General features: G+C 30.6%; 1 protein-coding gene across 1 annotated transcript; it reads right to left on the bottom strand.

Annotated features, from left to right (window-relative positions):
* Positions 1 to 598: 598 nt before the first annotated feature.
* LOC146530984 (transmembrane protein 151B-like) lies at positions 599 to 21,620 on the bottom strand. Its single transcript, XM_085199434.1, has 8 exons — positions 21,292 to 21,620; positions 7,853 to 8,001; positions 6,136 to 6,339; positions 4,650 to 4,734; positions 4,048 to 4,213; positions 3,047 to 3,170; positions 2,849 to 2,969; positions 599 to 2,772 (listed from the first exon to the last, which is right to left on the bottom strand). Exons 1-8 carry the CDS (start codon positions 21,340 to 21,342, stop codon positions 1,879 to 1,881), a joined length of 1,794 nt encoding a protein of 597 aa, XP_085055560.1. The 5' UTR covers positions 21,343 to 21,620; the 3' UTR covers positions 599 to 1,878.
* Between the last annotated feature and the right edge of the window lie 737 nt (positions 21,621 to 22,357).

Below are 22,357 nucleotides of genomic sequence, written 5' to 3'. Positions count from 1 at the left end.
GCTCCGCACAATATAATCAAAAGCGTGTAATTCTAAATGACGTACAGATTTACTGTATTATTAATTTAAATATATATATATTATAAAACAAATAAAAGGATTTTAAAATCTGGACGTACCATTATACAATATATTCGCAACATTTTGCTTTTCAATAATAATTTACAATAAAAATTAAATAATAATAATAATTTTAAAGTAAAATTCACCGATTCCAAAGAAAATAAACGTATTTATAATGGCTTATGTTAAATCATATTTTAGTTTTACAAAATATGTTTGTAAAAGCTTCTCTATCTTCTAGCGTCTAGTAAAATATTATGCAATAAAATTTAATTCTTTATTTACACTCCTATCTAAGTTAAATTATGTTAATATTTGAATTTGGTCTCAAAATTAAGATCATCGTAGGCTATAATCGTATAATTGACATATAACCTATGTACATATTAATTACACTTTTTTAAATATTTTAATTAAATTACTATACTACCAAAAAAAAATAGAAAATAAGAAATATTTTTTCTTTTTTTAAAATTCTTAATGCGGAATAGATACACAGAACACTTCATAGATATTAAAAACACTAAACTACCAATTTATTGGCACTTTTAACCATTTTATTTACTATTCTATATACAAGCAATGTTAAAAAATATAATTAATAAAATATAACGATTTTAATGAATAATGTAATTGAATCTGAAATTTATCAGAACATTTAACATTAATATCACGTTTGGGCATTTACATATTAGTTATATTATTATAAATTATTTACAAATAAGTTACTTAAATACTACATATCTAATGAGAAATGTCTATGGCAAATAAAATAATTGAAACGTTATCGGTTTCGAACGATCGATCGATCCCCACTCGAGGGAACGAATTATTATTTCTTAATATTTTCATTTCTTCGTTTTGACACCAATGCAAAAAGAACACGCAATGCCTCGAAAAATTTGGTGGAAAGTGGAGAACGGAGTGTCGTTACACTATGCTCTCTCTGCCTGTCTTGCTGTGTGTGATACAGTGGGAAGCTAATTTATTAGATTTTTACCTTTTATACCAATTATATGAAAACCGACGTTAAATTTATTAAAGCATATGATAAAAAAAATACATTAGGCATATAATATTATGATTATAAACTATTTTATACTTAAGCTTCAGATAGGACAGTGATTTTATGTTATAAGGCACCGCCTTGCCGTACTTCTAGATTTCAGTTACTTAAGAAATCAAACGTTAAAGCTTGTAAAAAAAACATTGAAAATATAAATAGTTTGAATAAAGTAACTAAATTATTTATATTAATAATTACAATAAAAAAAAGGGAAAGAAGTGGAAAATTCATACTAAAAAATAAACATTCAATTGATATCGATGACATACATTTATATAAACAAGAAATAAAATTTTACATTAGGATTAAAATATATAAGTAAGAAATAAAATTTTACATTAAGATTAAAAATATATAAGCACACTTTTAAGGATTTTAATTACACAGTTAGTTATATTTCAGTCACAAACTATATTCAATTCCATTCGGCTTTGAAATCAGTTATTAAGTCAACAATTACAATTCGCAAACACTGTTAATCGTTTATTAGAGCTCGAACTATTAATATTGCAAAGTCAAAGTAATAAACATTGTACAAAATTCTTTATTATATACACGTATAATATTATTTATACATATTATTAATAACTGGGCAAGCTTAAAGCGTATAACAACTCTGAAGCGTATAAATTGTCTATTAAACCTATCTCACTTCATATATCTTTTAACAAGGTCCTTTATATGGAGTATATCTATATTAACATTTTATTGCACCATAAAAAATCCATAAATTCACTAATGTAGCATCGTTATAGGGGTGTTTCATCCCCAGATTCTGTATAGGGTAATCTTACAGTTTTAGTACCCGCTAGAACACCAACACCTTCCAAACATGACCTTCTATTTGACAAAACATCTTTCAAAAATGCTCTTCTTGGTCCTGCTAAGTCGGTGCCTGTAATTGATCTCGTTAATTTTTTTAGCGCTGGTAACCTTAATGCTTCTTCATATGTAGGCGGTTCATCAGTTGGCGTAGTAAGAGCTCGGCCACCAAATGGATCTCTTGAGCATGTGGGTGATAGTTCTCTTGAAAAGTATAATGTGTTTTCACGATTTCTTCTAATTTGTGATTCAGGTATAGGCTCATAATTAACACTATTACTAGTTAAATCTTCTAAAATTTGCCGAGCACTTCTAGCATTAGTTAATACACCAGCCCATGATCGTCTATTTTGTAGTTTGGCATCATTTAATCGTGCACTGGCTGCTATATTGTAACTTGAATGTGTCTCCGCAATTGTGACTCGTGGTCTTCTCGTCGGTTCATCAAATGATGCTGCTTTAACCGCAGACCGATTTGGCCTTTCTGTTTCAACATCAACTAAAACTGCATTAGAAGTGTTTTCTCCCGGGTCTTCTCTAAGAGCTGCGTCAATGCGCATAGCTTCCGAATATGAGGGTACTATTGCACAATTTCCTCGTATTGCTGCAAATAATTCTAAGCTATCCACTGTAGAAGCATGAGACAGTGGTAGAGTTCGAGGAGGTCTAGCTGCTGCACAAAGTACGGCACTTTGTTCATCAGCTAACGCCCATGCATAATTAGTAGCAGGAACTGGCGGTAAAGTATCTGATAAGTGCGTATCTAAGTCTAATTGTCTACTAGGATCTAATTCATAATTTGTACCGAATATTTTTGTTATCTGAAAAAGAGAATAATTAATAAGTTTCATATAAAGCATATATTATATAGATTATTATTCTATTAATGTATCTTACCGTATAATGAACATATGCTGTATTACATTCTATAATTATTCTAAGAGGCCAAGAGAGAAGAAAGCAGGACAATGCCCAAAAAAGAATTTGAGAAGAATACCAAGGGCAGCGATCTACGTCCCTAGAATAAAAATTACATTAGAATAGAAATTATTACATTCTTGATATTTAAGCATATATTTAGTTAATGGTTGTTACCTATAGGCTACCATGTATTCCTTAAACGAAGTAACCCCAATGAGATCTAATCCTTCACGCATTTCCATAAAATCATCAAATCTCTCGTGTTCTGCAAAAAATCTTGATCTTTGATCTTCAAATTCTAAAACAATAAATTAATTTAAAATACATTTCGTAGAGGCAGTGTCTTCAATATTTTACAACTTTTTTAGAAAGTTCTTAATCATTTAACTAATTTGAGAATTTTACGGATTGAAAATTTGAACAAAGCACTCTTTAAATTGAAAGCTTCAACAGAAAAGTTTACAGGAAGTTTTATTTACAATTTAAGTCCGCTTAGAGAAAAGTTTCTCAAAATAAAGTGCTGGTTAAATTTTAGAAGCGTTAGCCTTTGTAACATCTGTTCACGATGTTTTGGGGTTTCATTGAATCAACTTTAAACATTTTAAAGTGTTCTGAGGTCTCGAATAACAATTAAAAGCTGGGATATTTGAGAATCTTAATTAGAAGACAATACAGCAACAAAAGCATTTATATTTATACGTTTAACCATAAACTATATAAGATAATGAATTAATTTCAGCATATTTAAGAAAATGTGGTAAAAAATACTAAACGAATTTGTCCAAAGTAAAAATTAGAATAAAACACATAAACACTCTAAACGTGATTATATATGATATTTTAATCTATATATATAAAATCGAAAGGTCACTCACTCATCACGAAATCTCAGAAACTACATGTGCTAGGAATCTCAAATTTTGCATAGGAGTTACTTATAGGACGTAGGTGCTCGCTAAGACGGGAATTTGCAATATTCGATTTCTAAGGGTTGATTTTGGGGTCGAAAGTTTGTATGAAACTTCGTTACTACAAATGCTAGGAGTCTCAAATTTTGCATAGACGTCACTAGGACGTAGTCATGGAGACAGAAATTAATAATAACATAGTTCACGCGGGTGTAACCGCAAGCGGGCCGCTAGTTTTCTATATTTGTATGAAGTTCTAATATTTACCACTCGCCGCTTCAATATTGGCAAATGCAAAGCCTTTGCTGAAACGGACTTTTGTGATCGGAGTTTTGGAATCTAGGACGAGATTCCTGGACGCGTCTCTTTGCCCGCAACAGGCGTGTGCAAACGACGTACTGGCACTGTGCGTGTTGACTCGTTCATAATAAACCTGCAGATTTACAATTTGATACAATTACATTACATTACATTGATACAATTTACATTTATATTTTACTAATGAAACAGTGACTGTTCTTCAGTAAATAAGAATCTGTATCCCACACACAGCAGGGTAGACTGAGGGAACCTAGTGTTAGGACACTCCGTTCCCCACTTTCTGCTGATTTCTAGAGACATTGTGTGTTGAGTGGCAGAACTCAATCCCTAATTTAATGTAAGTCCAGCTTTACTAACATATGTCTTGGTCTCTTTTCTTTTATTTCCTCTTATCTCATAAGTATATAATGTGAAATATATAATATGAACGTACACATACATAATAATAGAAGATATATCTTTTGATATTACTAGGTATTTTAAAATATGTCATATATCAGAAAATAAAAAAAATGTTTAAAAACTCATTTTTCCATTGAAAACTATACCTGTGTAGTAGTATAGGAGTCGCCGTTGCGATATCGCGTGACTTGCCGCTTCCGACGCACGTAGTGGTAGCAAATGGCCTTCCACCTGGCAAAAAACTTTCCCATTATATTTTCCTGAACTAGTGTATGCTAGGTCTATATTTAAAATAAGTAATACTTCTTCTATATGAACGCTAAAATTTATTTTTATTTTGCTTAATTATAGTGTTTTAGTGTCGAAAGTAGATTAGGTATTCCTTTTTTTTTGTAAGTGTTAAATCACGTCTTTTCATTTTTTTATTAATCTAATAACATTTTCGCTGATTGGTTTAAAATGATTGACTATTTTGGCTCAGCAACCATTAAGTTGAATAATTTCATGATATGGACCATAAAATATGTGAATAAATGTCTAATAATCTTAATCTCCTCTAAGTACTTATATGGAATAAATTCATCCTTCTATATATCACAAAATTTCACAATATTTCAACGTATGAAGCGAAAAATATTTGCTCTAAAAAATGAGAAATTTTGGCGTGCAAACTGGACGGCGCATCATCAGTTTTATGCCCTATTTTCCCTTTTACGTGACATTTTGGTGGCCATCCTATTTTTTTAAATAAGCTACGATAGGCTAAATAGCTTCCACTGTTATTTCAAACATAAAAATTCAACATGTACAAATTTGGATGAAAAAGATATGATAATATTAAATTTTATCTCCAATGAAATATGGAATGAACCATTATATCAAAAGATATATTGGATTTTCTACGTACAAACATATTTCAGTGGACCTTGACATATAAAATAAAACATGCTGGTTTTATTTCTCGACAGCCATCATTAATAACTCTACACTTTTTGTCGATATTATACAATAAAAAATTTGCAATAAATAATCTTCGTTTCTTTGATATATCGAAGATATTATTTATTTAGGGTAGCAACCCTTTCTTTGAGAACAAATTTTTCACAATATACCTACTAGGGATCTATTTCTATTTGTTGAACCTGATTTTTAGTTCACGTCTATCCCATAAACTTGGAATTTTGGAATTACAATTTTTATTGTTATCACAACATTAATCGCGTTATTTATAGCTTTGGGGTGTAAAGGTAAATTATGGGGACGGCGATGGTTCAGAATAATGAATTTTAAAACGACCCTCACGGGGCGTGGGCGGAGGTGAAGTTCTGATACAATATTCATGTTCAAGTTAACCTGATTGAAACCATGTGGCAATACCAAACATCGTAAATGAGTTTGCAAATTGATTATAATATCAATCGTTAGTTACAGAAATTAGAGAGTAATAATATTTTAATTATTAATAAGAAAATGTATTTATTTTTGATCTCCATGCATCATGCTTAAAAATCTTAAAACACTATATTCTCCACTTCTAGGTCACCGTTTATAAAATAATGAGAGAATAATGATAATAAATAACGAATTATTCTAGATGATAATAATAGTTATAAATATCAATAAAATACTTACCACACTCGAGGCGTAGCTGTTCTCATGGCATGAACCCTGGCAGTCACAGCAGCTACATCAACTCTCCTCGCCAGTTGTATCCTAGCGGTACTATGGTAGCATTCCACCAGATATACTACGTATAGAAGTAACACGAAAGCGATGGGGATGTACGCGTAACCTACATCGCATGGCGACTCTCGGACTGTTCTCTTTATAGGGTACCTGAGGGAGACGAAACTGTTATTAGATTAGTTATGGGTTTTGTGGTAATAAGTTTGTAAATTATGTATAACTCAGTGGTTATTGTTGCTCACGGCTTCGCCCGTTTGAATTATATAATTATTAATTTATTAATCGGCAATACTTTCATTTTCTAATAAAAATATCATTTTAAACACATATTTGTCGACACTGGTCATTGGTGTTAATTAATGCACATTTGAAAATAGCTAATGCTGAAATAGACAGATATTCTCTAAATATAGTGACCGATAATACGCATGTTTAGTGTACAGAAATAATTTTTTGTATATTTATAGAGTTGCTTTACTTTATATTGATTTGAAAATTATGTTGTAGGGGCCAATCATAACGCAGTAGCAAGCGTGTGACTATAAACGCTACAGGCAATGGGTTCGATTCCTATTTGGAAAAACTAATATTTTTATTTCCCTCTATCTGGTGTCGAGGCCAGAGCTCGGTGTTGCGTTCCACCACTCCACAAGCAATCTCACCAAAATTTGACGAAAAGTGGAGAGTGGATTATCTTAACACTAGGCTCCCTCCGTTTACCCTGCTACATGCGGGATACAGCTTGAAGCTAAAACAGAAAATGTCATAGAATACTAAAACCTAATCTAGAATTCAATTATATAGGAAATTAACCTATTTACAAACTATAGAAACTAACGTCGAACGTTAGAATTTAATGAAATGAAAGAGCAATTTGAGTGCCTAAGTTCTACGGAGTTGCACCTCCTTAGTTAGTGTTCTGGCATTGCATAATGGCGTGCTTCCGGCAGCTTAGTTCGCTGTCCAAGAACGTTATTGTCAATTAATGGGAACTACTTGATTACACTTTGCTTGAACTGAGAACTATGAATTTATTGAAATTATAATTATAAATAATAATAAAGGTAATCGGCACAGTTGTGGCACAGTGTCACTAGCTAGTGATAGTTTGGGGGTTCGGTTCCCACTCGAAGAAATTGAAAAAATATAAATATTTAATATTTTCTACCTCACTTTGAGATAAATATAATTAATTAATTATATTGTCACAATAAATATTTCAAATATTTTATTGGGTAATTGAAACACTATTATTAACTCAGACTAAATTTCGAATTGAATTGCAATCGCATCATATACGAAACTTTTATTTTCACAATAATTTATTCTCCAGGCACGGGATGAGGCGATTTGAAATAAATATTTAGCATTCATAAATCTAAAGCTATTAAAATATTATCAAATTTAATAGTTTATAGTGTACTACCAGGCGCGGTCGCAGCCTAAAATTTTGGGGGATGGAGTCATTAATATAATGTGTCGAGTAAATTGCTAGTTAATAGTTAATTGGATTTTTTTTAATTAACATGGTCGATTTTGGGGGGGTCATGTCCCCTGTGACCCCCCCTCCTCCCTAGGACCGCGCCTGTATACTACCATAGAAAATGGTACATTTATCATATTTAAATACTATAATTTTAAATAAAATATTAAAGAAACTTACGTATTTAGATCAATGAGTTCTCTATCGATCTCCGCGGTGCTGCACCACGCGACCGATCCAAGACACCCGACGATCATAAGCGTCAGCAGGAAGCACTTCCAGTTCCCCTCTCGCCGGAGCACACCTCCAATGCTTTGTTGACGAGGGCGCTGTACAAAGTAAACATATTATGTTATTTTTGTATAAATAAATATAAGAATATTTTTTTATTTAATATAATTAAACGTTCATTAATTTGTGATATTTTTTAATTAACCCAAAAATGGCAACTGTATTGATATTAGAATCCTTTATTGGAATTATGTGTTTATTTTTTTCGAAAGATAACATGAATTTGTTTCTTTTGTTAATCATAATATTTTTTTTCAGATTCACGCTTTATTCTATGTATAGCAGAGGTAATCTAGTGTTAAGACACTCCGTTCCCCACTTTCCACCGAATTTTCAATTGCTCGAAAGATTATGCTATTATGCTTAGTGATTATTAATATTAACAAAGTATGAAATAAATACTGAAATCGATAATAAATTTGAACCCCCATGGTTCTTTTGGAAAGAGAGCTTAAATAAGAACCGAGTTTTTCATAATGCAATATAAATTATATATATCTTATAAGTATATAATAGTATAGTTAGGGTATTAGAACTTGTGTCTTTTGTCGATAACAACCGCAACTATTGAAGCTAACCATATAACGGAAATCTTTAAATCCAAAACATTATAAATTTACATTAATATTACAAAAAAATATAAAATGTATCTCGTTAAGAATTGAATTACATGAAAAAGTGAACAGTAATGAGCTTAGCAACCTTGATTTTTTATATATTTTAATAAAGTTACGATTACCATATTTTAAAAATACCATTCATAATAAATTTTAACACAAAAATATTTTTCCATATTGATGTATTATGATATAATCTGAAATTATATTTTAGCTTCACTTACCAGGGTAGGCATAGGGAACCTGGGAACCTAGAACGCTCTGTTCCCATTAACTTTCCCCATTTTCCGCAGAATTCTGGAAGCATTTCGTGTTGTTGTGTCGAGTGAAAATCGAACCCACAATCTGTCGCGTTTACTACTCAAATACTCAAAATTATATTATGTAAATATATTACAATTATATACAAGAATATATATAATTTTATTAAAAAAATTCCCCCATAAAGATAAACATTTCCATTAACCGACCTCAATTGGAACCTCGCACAGCTACGTTACAATTTCAGTATGTGAAAGGAGCTTAGCAATTCTAGTTAACCAAAATTCACCGAGGTCCAATTTAAATTCTCCCTTACTCCCGCTTCAGTACTAAAACAAAAGACACATTTCCAACCGTAGCCTCTGCGGTGAAATTTCGCTATTTGAAAGAATTATTCAAATGAACTCGAAATTATATTATAATATAATGGAAGGAGAGCAAAAATATATTTAGGATTTTATGAGATTACAAATCTTCTTTATTGTGTTTACAATTTCTGAACAATGTTTTGAATTAATGTATTAATGAATTAACAATTTAATGAAAACAGAGGGAACCTAGTGTTAAGACACTCCGTTTCCCACTTTCAAGAAAATAAATAAGTTTGGCCGTCATTTGATATTCTACATAACAAATGTGATTTAGATATATATTACAAAGATATTATTTTGATATAATATATGATACATATAATTGACTTTGAATATATATATATCTATATGTTGTTTATATAAAAAGTAAATATAAAATGTAAAATATTAATTTAATTAAAAAATGTACGAATTGTTTATTCTTTTACTCTCAGTGGTTCAAATTTAGTAGAAAGCGACCGTTTGTCACTCAGAGTTGTAGAAAGACACATATCCCGCATACCTACGTGGAACACTGAATAAACAATTCTTCATTTTGTACAGAACGACTTTAGCTTAAACATTGACAATTCTTTGTACAAAGGGTAGATTTACTTTATTGTTTAAATATAAATAAAGTTGAGGTCAGTTATACAAGCGTATTACTATAAATAAAATATTTATTAAGAGAAAATAAAATATTTATTATTTAAATTTCTTCTTTAAACATTAAAACATTCATTATCGCCATAATGACCACAGATATCAAAATTTTCAAAAGCTTTTATTGTACGTAGGTACTAATGACATTAGACATTAAAATAAAATGTTCTTTCAGAAATATAATTTTAAGTGTAAAAATCTAATTTAAATGTTGCTATAATTAAAAGAGGTTTTCATTTAACCAAGAGTTATTATGTTAGAGATGCTTGAATGTAGAAAAACGGTGTTATATCACATCTAACCGCATTCTATTAGGGGAGGTGGGAAAAAGAGAAGCTTGTTAAAATAATACTTGGTCAGCTGACGCCGTGAATAGCAATATATATAATATAGCAGTTTCACGCTGGGATACAGCACACAGCAAGGTAAGCAGGGAGAACCTAGTGTTAAAACACTCCGTACCCCACTTTCTACCGATTTCTGGAGGCGTGGTGTGCTGATATATATAGCGAAAACAAAAAAAATATAAATTATAATTATATTATAAATTTTTTTTACTGGACAATTTCCTGTCTATATTAGTTTTTTCTATTATTCTTCATAAACAATCAATAAAGACAAAAGATAACGACAAGAAAGCGATAAAGAAATTCAATTATCATCAATTCTACTAACCCCGAATAGCGATTTGGGCAAAAAGCACAAAAACATCCTTAGATCGAGGAAACCACTTCGAGTAATTAAATAAATGGCTTCCAGCGGTGGAAAACTCAATTCGTAAGTTGGCATTGTCTGTCTGTATTAATGTAATTTAAATTGGAATAAGATATTTTCATTTCTCAAATTAATTTAAATATGTTATTTTTAAATTTGGTTAAATTTAATAATCATATTTTGATGAAATTATGGTTGTAACTGCAACGATTATTGGGTGAAATATGGACCGATGGATGTAAATGTTATCTGCATACCTTATCCTATCTTATATCTAAAAAAAGTACGTGAAGATAAAAAAGCAACTATTTTTATTAGCTTTACGTATCCTACATATAGCAGGCTAGGCTGAGGGAACCAGGGAACCTGGGAACCTAGTGTTAAGACACTCCATTACCAATGTCTTATAATTCCATTCCCCACTTTTCAGGCCAGTTCTGGAAGCGAGTTGAATGGTAGTTCAACGCCGCTGTATACCATATTACCAGAGCAAAAAAATAAAAATAATCCTTATTATCTTTTCATTTGCTATATTTTATATTTTAGTGACATTAAATTTGCTATATTTTATATTTTAGTGACAAATAAAAGTTCCAATAGTTTAAAATTCTATTCACCAGAGTTCGTTGTTAGCATATCGGATAAAGCCAATCTACAAGTACAGCAAGATCACACGGACCAAAAGTTTAATTACATGTCCCTCACAGGCATCACTGTTTTCTTATTTGAAAGTGGGAATTATTCGTTTGCGCATTAGAATATTACGGTAAATAGCTTTTTTCATACTTGTCTTGTCTTTGTCTCTCTATACGTAGTTGAGAGAAGAAAAACTTACGCGGGAACTTATTATTATTTATTTAATTATTTCTTTTACAGCTTCACGCGCACACAGCATCTCACACGCCTCTTTGCCTGCTCACTAGTATGAAGAAACAAAAATATTAAATATTTAATTCCCTCGAGTGGAAATTATTAAGCATACCCACAGGTATTTAAAATTCTATACTCATTATAGAATACAAATATACATTAGACCTATCTTAAATATTTTCTGCTAGTAAACACCTACCTTCACTACTACACTACCTTCTTAATTTCATTCAGGTTTCTACAGTTTGTATATGAACAGCAGTACAAAAATATAAAACAGAATATATATATAGGTAGAAATTGACTTCGAATTCAAAATTTCAGTTTCGGCAAAAAACTAACTAAATCTTCGCTCGTGTCCAAACTTAGTAGGTTTGGGCAAATTTTTGTAGTCCACGAGTAAGAGAATCATTCGATCCCAATCTTTCGTAAATCTTTTTTTTTTTCAACTTCACGCTGTATCCCGCACACAGCAAGGTAGGGACACAGAGGGAACCTAGTGTTAACACACTCCGTCCCCACTTTCTCCCGAATTCTGGAGGCATTGTGTTTTGAGTTGCAGAACTCAATTCAATTCATTCAATTCTTAAGATTACTAAGTAAAAAAATATTTATTATTACTACATTATACTTTCATAATAAATGTTCTAATAAATACTATTTTTATGTATTGTAACAGTTACCTCTATACTATTTATATTGTCTCTTCAGTTGACCTTTGCATGTAGAATTTACTAACAAAATCGACCGATTCTATTTGTGTCAAGGACGATAATGAAGTGGTATATGAGGCCACGAGAAAAAATATTAAGGATGGAAGAGGTAGAACTGAGGTAATGTCGCAACTTTTCTCATTAAATAAAACTGGGCTTGAAAAATGCTTGGTTTTTCAAAACAATGATAACAAAAAAGAATATGTATTTAAATGAATAGATTATTTATTTTCTGATTACTTTGTATGGATATAAATATGGAAATGAACGTCAGTTGAGAAAAATGTTAATATAATGCATATTTATCCTACAAAGGAAATAGTGAGACCCGTTCTAACATTACATCGTTTTTTTATGTCTCAAAACCTAATTATATGCTAATGGAACATGCTATTTCAGTGAGAGGAAAATTTTAAAAAAGCTTTTATAATATTTTTCAAATTTATACTGATATGACGAAATAGAGAAAATGTATGAAAGTTTTTTTCACATAAAAAATATTTTAGCTTAGAGGTATATTTAGTATACAACAGATGAGTAATTAAAACTAATTTACAGATTTACATAAATAAGTAATTTTAATTTAAAGCCATTTTTATGTTCTAAAATATGAAATTTAATCTAATCTATTCTGTAATAAATATAAAATTTAACTGGCCTAGACTCCTCTGAGAATGGATGTTTGTTCCACTTTCACATAAAAACTACTAAATGGCTTACAGTAATATTGCTATACAGAATAACACTATAAATTAATATAGGTTACAAATTATATAATAATTTAATAATTTTAAAGTAGGCGAAGCCGTTTGTGTAAATACGCTTTACGGTTTTAGAATTTTTCATAAATAAAATAACGTTTACGATTATAACGAAATGGAAAACAGATATGTTTATCTGTATTTATATTCCAAAGGAAAGGAAAGGAAAATCGGTGAAATACAAACCTTACTTGCGAGAGGCAGGTAATAATTTCTCCCATCTCATTCTTTGTTATAACATTTCCGTTGGGTTCGAATAACATAGCTATGAGTATTTCGTGAGGCTTAGGTATAATCCAACGAAAAAGAGTGACATTTTTCTATTTTCATTTTTATATAATATTTATATATATTATTTTTATGACCTGTTTTCAAATTTGCGTTAGTTTTAGTGTATGTATAGATGTACTATGAAATGAAATGAAAACATGTACTATGAAAAGGTGTGACTATAAACGCGACAGGTTGTCGATTCGATTCCCACTCGAGAAGATAGAATATATAATTATTTTTATTTTCTGGCTCTCTTAACCGGTCAAAGCGTGGCGTTGAGTTCCGCGACCCATCACACAATGCCTCCAGAATTTTGCGGAAAGTGGAAAAAAGAAGTGTCTAAAAAGATGCCTGCCGTATGCTTATAACATTGTGAAGATAAAAAGGAAATACTAGAAAATAGATCTTTTATGTGGCTGGAATAAAGAGAAAGAAATCTTAAAAAAAATAAATAAAACACTTTCTTTACTGCTTGACATTTATGCGATATCAAACTGCAAACGTGTCGGCGTTCACCTTTAGAATCTAGAAACTCACGAATGACACTTTTCTACTGAAAATGAGTGTTTACTAAATATTGTTATGAATAATTTTGTAGTACTTAGTTTATTTTTACTCTAACTTCGTAATTAATAATTCGTAAGTAATTAATTTTCAATTTTAAAATTTCCCAGAGTGGAAATCGAACCCACAATCGTCAAATATTGTCTGCTATTTTCAAAGCTGAGCCACAAGCGTACAGCTAAGCAATATGAAGACGAAATATATTATTTTGCTTACGAATAAAGTAAGCAATCATCAGCTTATTTGTATTCTGGAAACAGGCGAGTAATATATAAGTTTTCTTTTCTTGAAGACAGAATGCGCGTATGGCATAGTTAATATCAATCCCTTGTCGGCATCCATTTTGTTTTGCGTAATAATAACAAATAATACAAGAGTACTTGAAACGTAAGAGATTTCAATTATTTTTATATTTTGGTATATTTTTCAACTATGTTCTAGAACAACAAACTACACAGTTCTACAACAACAAACAACAAATTTTTCAAAATTGTCAAATGCCATCTTTTGAAATCTGTTTAAAATGAAATTACTGATTTATGTATTGTATGTTTCTTCTCGATTTCTTATATTCGATTTGGACGCGGTAATATTAAAAGGTCTTTCGTAACAAGATTTTCTTTTTTTCGTGAATTTATTTGAGTGCCTCTAATAACATAACCTAACCTAACTTGTCAAACCATACTAAAATGGGTGATATCAGTGTAAATAAGTGAGATGTACTCACGTACATTTACCAATACCTACGAGAGAGAGAATCAAGCTCTTGCAATTCCATACACAGCTCGAACATGGAGCAATAAATTACTAAATAAGCAGAAACTAAAGACATACATTTACTTATGTGAATTCAAAGATTTTACGTTTTGTTGTTTAGTTATTTTTAAAAGATTTTTATTCAATATCCATTTTCTATGAAAAGTAATGTAATAGTATAAGGTTGACGTTCTTTAATGAATTATAGAATTAAATTTTATACAATTTTCCTCTCACTAAAAGCAAAAAATAACATTTTAGACTATTTCTTTTTTAAATACAAATCGAATATTAACAACATTATATTTTCTATATTTACATTTGCTCATTTAGGCCGGAATTGTTGCGGTTCGTATTAGTGGTTGCCTTATTGAACCTGCGTATTCGTGAGGTTGTGGAAAATTATCGTATAACATATGTACGTATATAATTTATAATATATATATAAAATTTAAATATCTGTCTGTGACCGTGGTTTTTCAAGAGCGTGTATACGAGTAGTTATTTACAAAAACCAACAATTTATTTTTTTATGTCTGTCTTTCTTTCTGTCTGGGCTAAACGCCGGAAAAGCTAAACCGATTATTAAAGGCCAACAAATAATGTTTCTTCTGTTGTTATTTGGGTGGAAATTGATAATTTGTCTTTACACTACATTTATTGCTGCCCTTATATATGCGAGATATAGTGCAAAGATGGAAATAATTAAATCATAGCTAAAGCTAATTTTTATCAACAGAACGATTGCATGGGTACTTTTGTATGTTTGTATGTGTATACAAATATGTGTTCAGGAGCTTTCCAAGTCTAATTAAATGAAATGAGCAGAGAGTGGAAAACACAGAGGGCTCCCAATTGCTTGCTTATTCCGCTGAGATTCCAAAAGATTTATAGAAATTACCTAATTTGTTATAGTTATTTTTAATTTAGCATAGTAGGTAGTAAAGTCAAATGCAAATATAACTTTAGCCCAAGACCCCAGGGGCCCAGACATACGTAATTTTAGCAAGCTTGAAATTTTGAAGATTGTTAGTCTAAAATGTTAAGACGGTATGCGTACTTATTAAAGTTAGCTGGCGTTTCTACTTTAACGTCGGTCAAGCTAAAACTAATAAAATTATAAAAAAAAACTATACATAAAACATAAGTTTAAAAGCTATATCTAAACAACTGAGACGAGAATCTAGAACCATAGACATATCCATATTAAGAAATTACAAACACCTACACTATATAAAAAAAATTAAAAGTAACTTAATTTACTTTCATGTCTTAAAATTTAGGTGAACGTTTTTTTAATTATTATTCATGTCACAAATGAAAATTTATTTTTTGTTCCATTTCCTTTACTTCTTAACACTTAAGTAATTTATTAAGGTGATTTTTCAGAGGAAAAAGGACAAATCATCATTATATTTATTATTCTGTTCTTATAACGTTGCTTTTAATTTTAATTTTTTTTATTTATGAGATAACACTTAAATAAATATTCGTATATTTAACACTTAAATAAACATTGGTATATTTCAAGTGGGCGTTGCCGTACGGGGACCGCTAGTTGTTCAAATAAATTTATAAGCTTATAATATAAACAATAATTTACATACTTACTAAAACTATAAAGATATAGCTAATTCAGCTTAGAATGAAAATATATTGCTTAAGTTTAATCATATAGCTTCAGTAGCGTCACTCAAGTGCATACACTTGCTTGCGATAGGATAGGTATTCCTTTTCAACAAAGTAAGTTCACAGCATCCCGTGGGACGCGTGAGTATTGAAGAAGACCTGATATATAGACATTACGTGCTAACATCTATTTACATTTTTAAATTTATATTTGAGGCCAGTCGTGGTGCAGGGCACAAGCGAGCGATCGTTAACGCGGCAGCTGTGTTGTGGATTCGATTCCCACTCGAGGAAATATTTAATATGTGCGTCGCTCTGGTAACAAGGTAAGGCGCGGCGTTGATTTACGTCGTTCAACACGCATGGGTTTTGGAGGCATTATAAATATATTAAATCACGAAATACTTTACCTACACCAAGTCACTTACGAGCGATGGACTTCTGTTATAAGAGAGATAATAAGCTTTTTATAACTCTCTCTCTCTCTCCTTTTATTAATTTTACGTACATATGTTAAGATTTCTGTATTTATGGTTACAATATAAGTCAAAAGGCTCGCCTTTAAATAAATGCAATATCATAGTACCTATAGCTTACCTATTATGACAACTTTAATATGCAAACTAAAGGAGACTGAAACGATTCCATACATATTATTTTAGGTTTCATTTTGGTTCCATACAAGTTCATCTATGTATTATGGCCACTGATTCTCCTCAAACGGACACAAAGCAACACTTCATTTAACTATATGAGAGTAAAGTACCAAGGAAATTGGTAACCGTTTTTATATATTTTCGTTTTATAATTTTCAATATTTTACTTAACACTAATTAAAATTCATAAAAATGAATTGAAAATTTGCACCTGCACCTTTGATAAATGAATTTTAACTCATTCATGAATTACCTTTGAAAACAACGGATTTCGTGCAAAAACTGCCCACCATGTAACATGATCGATCGCCCTCCCTTGTCTAACCACCATCGTTTATATTAAAACCTTTTGACGTGACTCGTTCACATGAATATAAACTTCTTTGCACTTATTATTAAAAATACCCAAATTAAAAAATATATTTACAAAATGTATAGTAATTTAAAATTTGCCGAATTTTTCGAGGCATTGCGAATGTCAACACTACGCTTTTTGTCATGGTACCAGAGAGAAATAAAAATATTAACAAAAAATAATCCATTCCCCCGAATGGAAATCGAATCTTATCTAAATATTAAATATGTATTGATGTATTGATATAAATTATGTTACATAAGCCTTGCCCTATTACCCACGCACAACCGCGAGTTAATTGCACATGTCGATCGAAAATTAATCCTCTTTTGCGTGTTTCTCATATACGACAGATAACGTGGCTTATATTGTCAAAACTACAAATATGCCTACATACGTAGATTGAGGCAACTATAATGAACTATACTTCTTTCTAGTAGATATTATGGACACGGGCGTAGGAAGGAGGAGGTGGGGTAGAGTGGTCTGGTGCCCATCCCAGAAAAAAGAAAGAAGAAAAAGTATTTACGCGAATATATCTGTTCAAAGCTTAAGTCTAAGCCCACCCCCCACTCCAATAAAATATCTCTAGATACGTCAATGATTATGGATTCTGTTATAAAAATATTATCTATTTGTTTAAACAACAAAGAATTCCTATACACTCTGTATACGAGTACTCCAAATACCAAATAATATTTTTATTTATTAGAATTGTTTAGTTTTGTATCATAAAGCTATTGCTTTTGATAACAATACGAGAACAGGAAGGAAGGAAGTGAAAACATGTACAATTTTTGTTTTTCTAATAAAACTAGTTTTATTTTTATTTATATTTAACCATGGTCGTGATGCAGCGCCAGTTATGGAGTAGTAGTACAATCCGGTTGTAGTAGTGGGTTAAATTATTGATAAAAATAATCAACCCGCATCCCGCACACGCACGCACGCTCGTATCCCGCACACAGTAGATTAGGCTGAGGGAACCTCGTGTTAAAACACTCCGTTCCTCTAAATCTATACAACAGAACACGACTACCTAATTCTATATATGAGCTAGTAGCAAAGGGTCGTTAATATGTTATGAACAAACCTCCTCGTGTCACGGTTCGTATTTGACCTCCCATTAAGAGCGCCGGGCCCCATTGACATTTCCTAAAATTTACTTCTAAACTTTCAAAGGACCCTTGGAAAATTTCAACCTAACAATATCGAATATTATTGGAATTATTAAGTGATGTGAATTATGTAAAAACTTCGTACATTTAGTTAAGTGGTAATAAAAGATTAAGAAATTTTGTTCATTTATTACTAAATCCCTGAGATTACATTAAAAATATTAAGTACATCAAAATAGGCAGAGGAAAACTACTAATTAATACACTCCGTGCCAATTCTGAAGGCATTGCATGTTGTAGTAATAATATGCAGTTTAATTTTACATGCTCCAATGAAATTTATTAAATTTCATTGAACACGTGTTTCATGATTTATTAGAATTCACCTCCTAAACTGAATATATTTTCATCAACATACTTAATAAATATTCATATAGTCCAAGCGGGCGAAGCCGCCCGAGTACCACAGCTACTTTTGAATAAAATTATTTGACTTTGACTTTATGCTTTTGTCATTCTAAAAACAATGTTCTTAATCTTTAATAACTTTGCTAACCAAAAGTATTTATAGTAAAATGACTCTTTTTGGGATCAATGTTAAACAGATTTAAAATATTTAACTGATAGATAATCTAAATTTTACTCCATTATACAAAGACTTCATTACTTTTCGCTCTACATCGTTAACATTTGGTCTTGATTGTCGGTCTCCTGTTAATGCCAATTACTACTTGGGAGATCAGATAGCAGCTTTTCTTGCTCGCTCGTAAATCGACTCACCAACCGCTTAACAAAGTAATGAATCGTATAAATCATAAATATACTTATTTAGTGTTTATTTTATTAATTAATATTAAGACATTATACAATGCGAATCGAAAGAGAAGAGAAAATATGCTCTAGAATGCAATTACTCTAGAAGACTTTAGTACTAAAAATATTATAAGCTAGTTAATACAAGCTTTTACAGCTAACGACGTAAGTAACTATAATATTTTAGACTTCGTTATAATATTAAAAATGGTTAAAGCCGCAATAAAAATTGCACCTTAACAGCATATTTAAGTTGGCCATAAAAAGTTTCAAGATCCTCACATCCACCCCGGCATGCTACGGCAGACCACGGAAGTTTTACCAACTCTGCAACTCTCGTAACTCCTAACTCGCTACAGTAGCGTAGTTACCCCGTTAATATTGCAAGCCTGAAGCTCGAGTAGATGGCACAAAAGTGATATCAAGTAAAATATATATTTTAATAACAATAAAAATATAGTTGTATTATTTATTTTATTTATTCTAACACTTTATTACACCATATTTGAAATTAATTAACTAAAACACAAAACGAAAAACAAACATAAATTAACTTAAACAAAAAAAAATGTATTATTAAGTGAAATACAAAAAATTAAATCAGCTTCACGCTATATTCCGCACAGAGCAGGAAAAGCAAAGGGAACCTAGTGTAAATACACTCCGTCCTCCATTTTCCGCTTAATTCTGGAGGCTATGCGTGTTGAGTGACGGAACTCAACCCCGCGACACCAGGGGGTAGAAATGGAAATATAAATAAATCAATTAATAATCTATTGTATTCATTTATAATAAAAGACAACAAGAAATTTTAAATTTGTTATATTATAATTTTAATTTTTTTGTTTCTGACTTTACGTCGCGTATAATATTTTCATAATAAAAATTATCTGTACACAGCCTGAAATTCACAGAGCAAGTGTGCTAGAGCCCTGCATATTCGTATTACTATACAAACTTTAGCCTCTATGATACTATTTATAAGAGCGAAATTAGCTTTTTAATCCATGATTGCTTCTATAAAGAGAACCTGGAGCTCTTAATGTTTTAATATTATTCGTATTTTTATATGTAGTACTTCAAATGCATGGTTAATGATTGAACTTTTTTCTGTATAAGAATTAAGCATTAAGTAAGCGTTATCATTAATTTGAAAATATAAAATTTTGTAGCATTGGTATTTATTACTCTGGCGTAACTAATCTGGAATTTGAAAATTATAATCAATCCTTATAATTTGTTCAAAATTTTAAACTCGTGGAAGATATGTTTAAAAATATGTCATTATTTAACAAAATAAACTACATTTTTGTATATTGTAGAAGAATAAATAAAAAGAAATCATCTTCACGCTGTATCCCGCACACAGCAGAGTAGGCAAAGGGAACCTAGTGTTAAGATACTCCGTTCTCCACTTTTTGCCGAATTCTGGAGGCATTGCTTTTTTGATTTTAAAAGAAACACTTTCATATAGTGAATTTACGTCTGTCTTATAACAGTCAGGTACCTACTGCGTCTACTACAATAGAATTTCATAAATAGAAAATACGTAAAGAAAAAGATTAGTAATTAAAACAGATCAATTGCAAATCGGAATAAGAAGGATTCCGTACCAGTTTCATGGTTTTTTATGTCAACGGACTACCCTTTTTTTTTTTTTTCTATAGAATAGCTATATTTTTTTACTTTTCAAATTTTATTAGTACTATAAGTTCTCACTTCGTGCTAAATTTCAAAAGTGACAGGATACCTTAATATTTGATATACATTTCAGCTTGATATCTCTACGTGATCTCAAGATCTTGAAAGACGGACAGATATTCAACTGAGTGATTCTATAAGTGTTCCATTTTTATTTTCATTTAGAGGTACAGAATCCTAAAAATAAAAAATTGTTAGAATTTACATAAATATAGCTTTTAAAATAGAAAAAAACCAAGAAAAAATACAAAACAGATCCCCAGATAGTTTTATAATCATACATTAAATTGCTTCATAAACTCATATTATATTTTTTTCTTTTTCATAAATATAATACAAAAAAACAAATAATAGATACATAGTAAAAGTGAACCATTCCACCATTCAAGCTGACGTATTAAATTATTAACCCAACGGAATACTGCAGATGTAGTTTATGTAACTCCTCTTGGACGTGGCCCAAAAGTTAGGATACCTGCTTACATAATCATAGCGCGAAACGGTCAGAGCTTACCAGATCCTCGTCATCATCAGAGAAAATGTTTGCCCGCTCGTTGGTCGTCATGTTTGCTGTTTGTATGGGACGCCTTCGATAATAACCCTCATGGTTCACTAGCACAACACTCGAACTGCATCCAAAGCCGTTTAAACGAATATAACTTATTTCCTAGCATAGTTTTATAATTAAATATCAATTAAAGATTTCAACAGAACACTTTATTATTTAAATTATTTATATATAATTAAAAACATGGTATTTAATTCAATAATTGTAAATAACATCGATGCATTTGAAGAACATAGCGAAATGCGTCTGTACTGAAAGACGTGCGGGAGCTTACTGCGGAGGGCGGGCAGAGAGTACTGCGGCGTCTCGTAACCATGGTAACACGTAGGTTTTCGGTAGCTAGAAGTGTTTCTTTACTATTTTTTTTATTATATTAAATTAAGAAAAAAAGAAATTATTTTTTTTTTAATTATGAAGCTGGCTTTCTAGACCTAGCTAAGCTTCTGTACAAAGCAAGTTAGACAAAGGGAACCTGGGAACCTAATGTTAAGACAGTTCTGTTCTTGTATGTATGTATGTTTGTATATACAAATTCCAACCGAATATTTTTATTGATTTTGCTTGGAGAAAATTTAGCATATTTACCTAATTAAAACAATACAATATTCCTATCGTTGTTTGCTCAATTCTCGTCGCTCACCATATGTGGGTATATAAATCATAGAAGTGTACAGTTTTGAAGACGAATGTATTTTTATTTTCTTTTTTACCTTAAATGTATTTATCTTATTTAATGATATTTATATAATACCAATAAAATATTATCTGACTTTAAAACTTATAATAATCTTTACTTTATTTGTTTTTTACTATTTTCGCACTTTTTTTACTATTTTCGTTAATTTCTTTAATTAACTATAATCAAGTTACCCTGGCCACTTCTGAATATTATGATATAAGTTCTCAACATGAATTATCCATTGAAATGTATTAGTGGAGATAAATTATCATTTTTTATTAAAATGGATATTGATATTCCTAACAAGTAAGATTAAGCTGTGAATAAATAATG

The sequence above is a fragment of the Heliconius melpomene genome, chromosome 16 (genome assembly GCF_056956725.1).
Source record: "Heliconius melpomene rosina isolate 202511_hmr_F chromosome 16, ASM5695672v1, whole genome shotgun sequence".
Taxonomy (NCBI): Eukaryota; Metazoa; Arthropoda; class Insecta; order Lepidoptera; family Nymphalidae; genus Heliconius; species Heliconius melpomene.
Note: the sequence above shows the minus strand (reverse complement) of the source record. Positions and strands in the feature narration are given on the sequence as shown.

What these genes read in the sequence shown, in the direction of transcription:
- LOC146530984 (XM_085199434.1), bottom strand. Translation starts at nt 21,342, where the DNA reads ATGACGACCAACGAGCGGGCAAACATTTTCTCTGATGATGACGAGGAT. An exon ending in GAACTCATTGATCTAAATAC is followed by an intron (nt 6,340 to 7,852) that starts GTAAGTTTCTTT and finishes CGTCTCCCTCAG; the next exon opens with GTACCCTATAAAGAGAACAG. An exon ending in CAATATTGAAGCGGCGAGTG is followed by an intron (nt 3,171 to 4,047) that starts GTAAATATTAGA and finishes TTATTGTTTTAG; the next exon opens with AATTTGAAGATCAAAGATCA.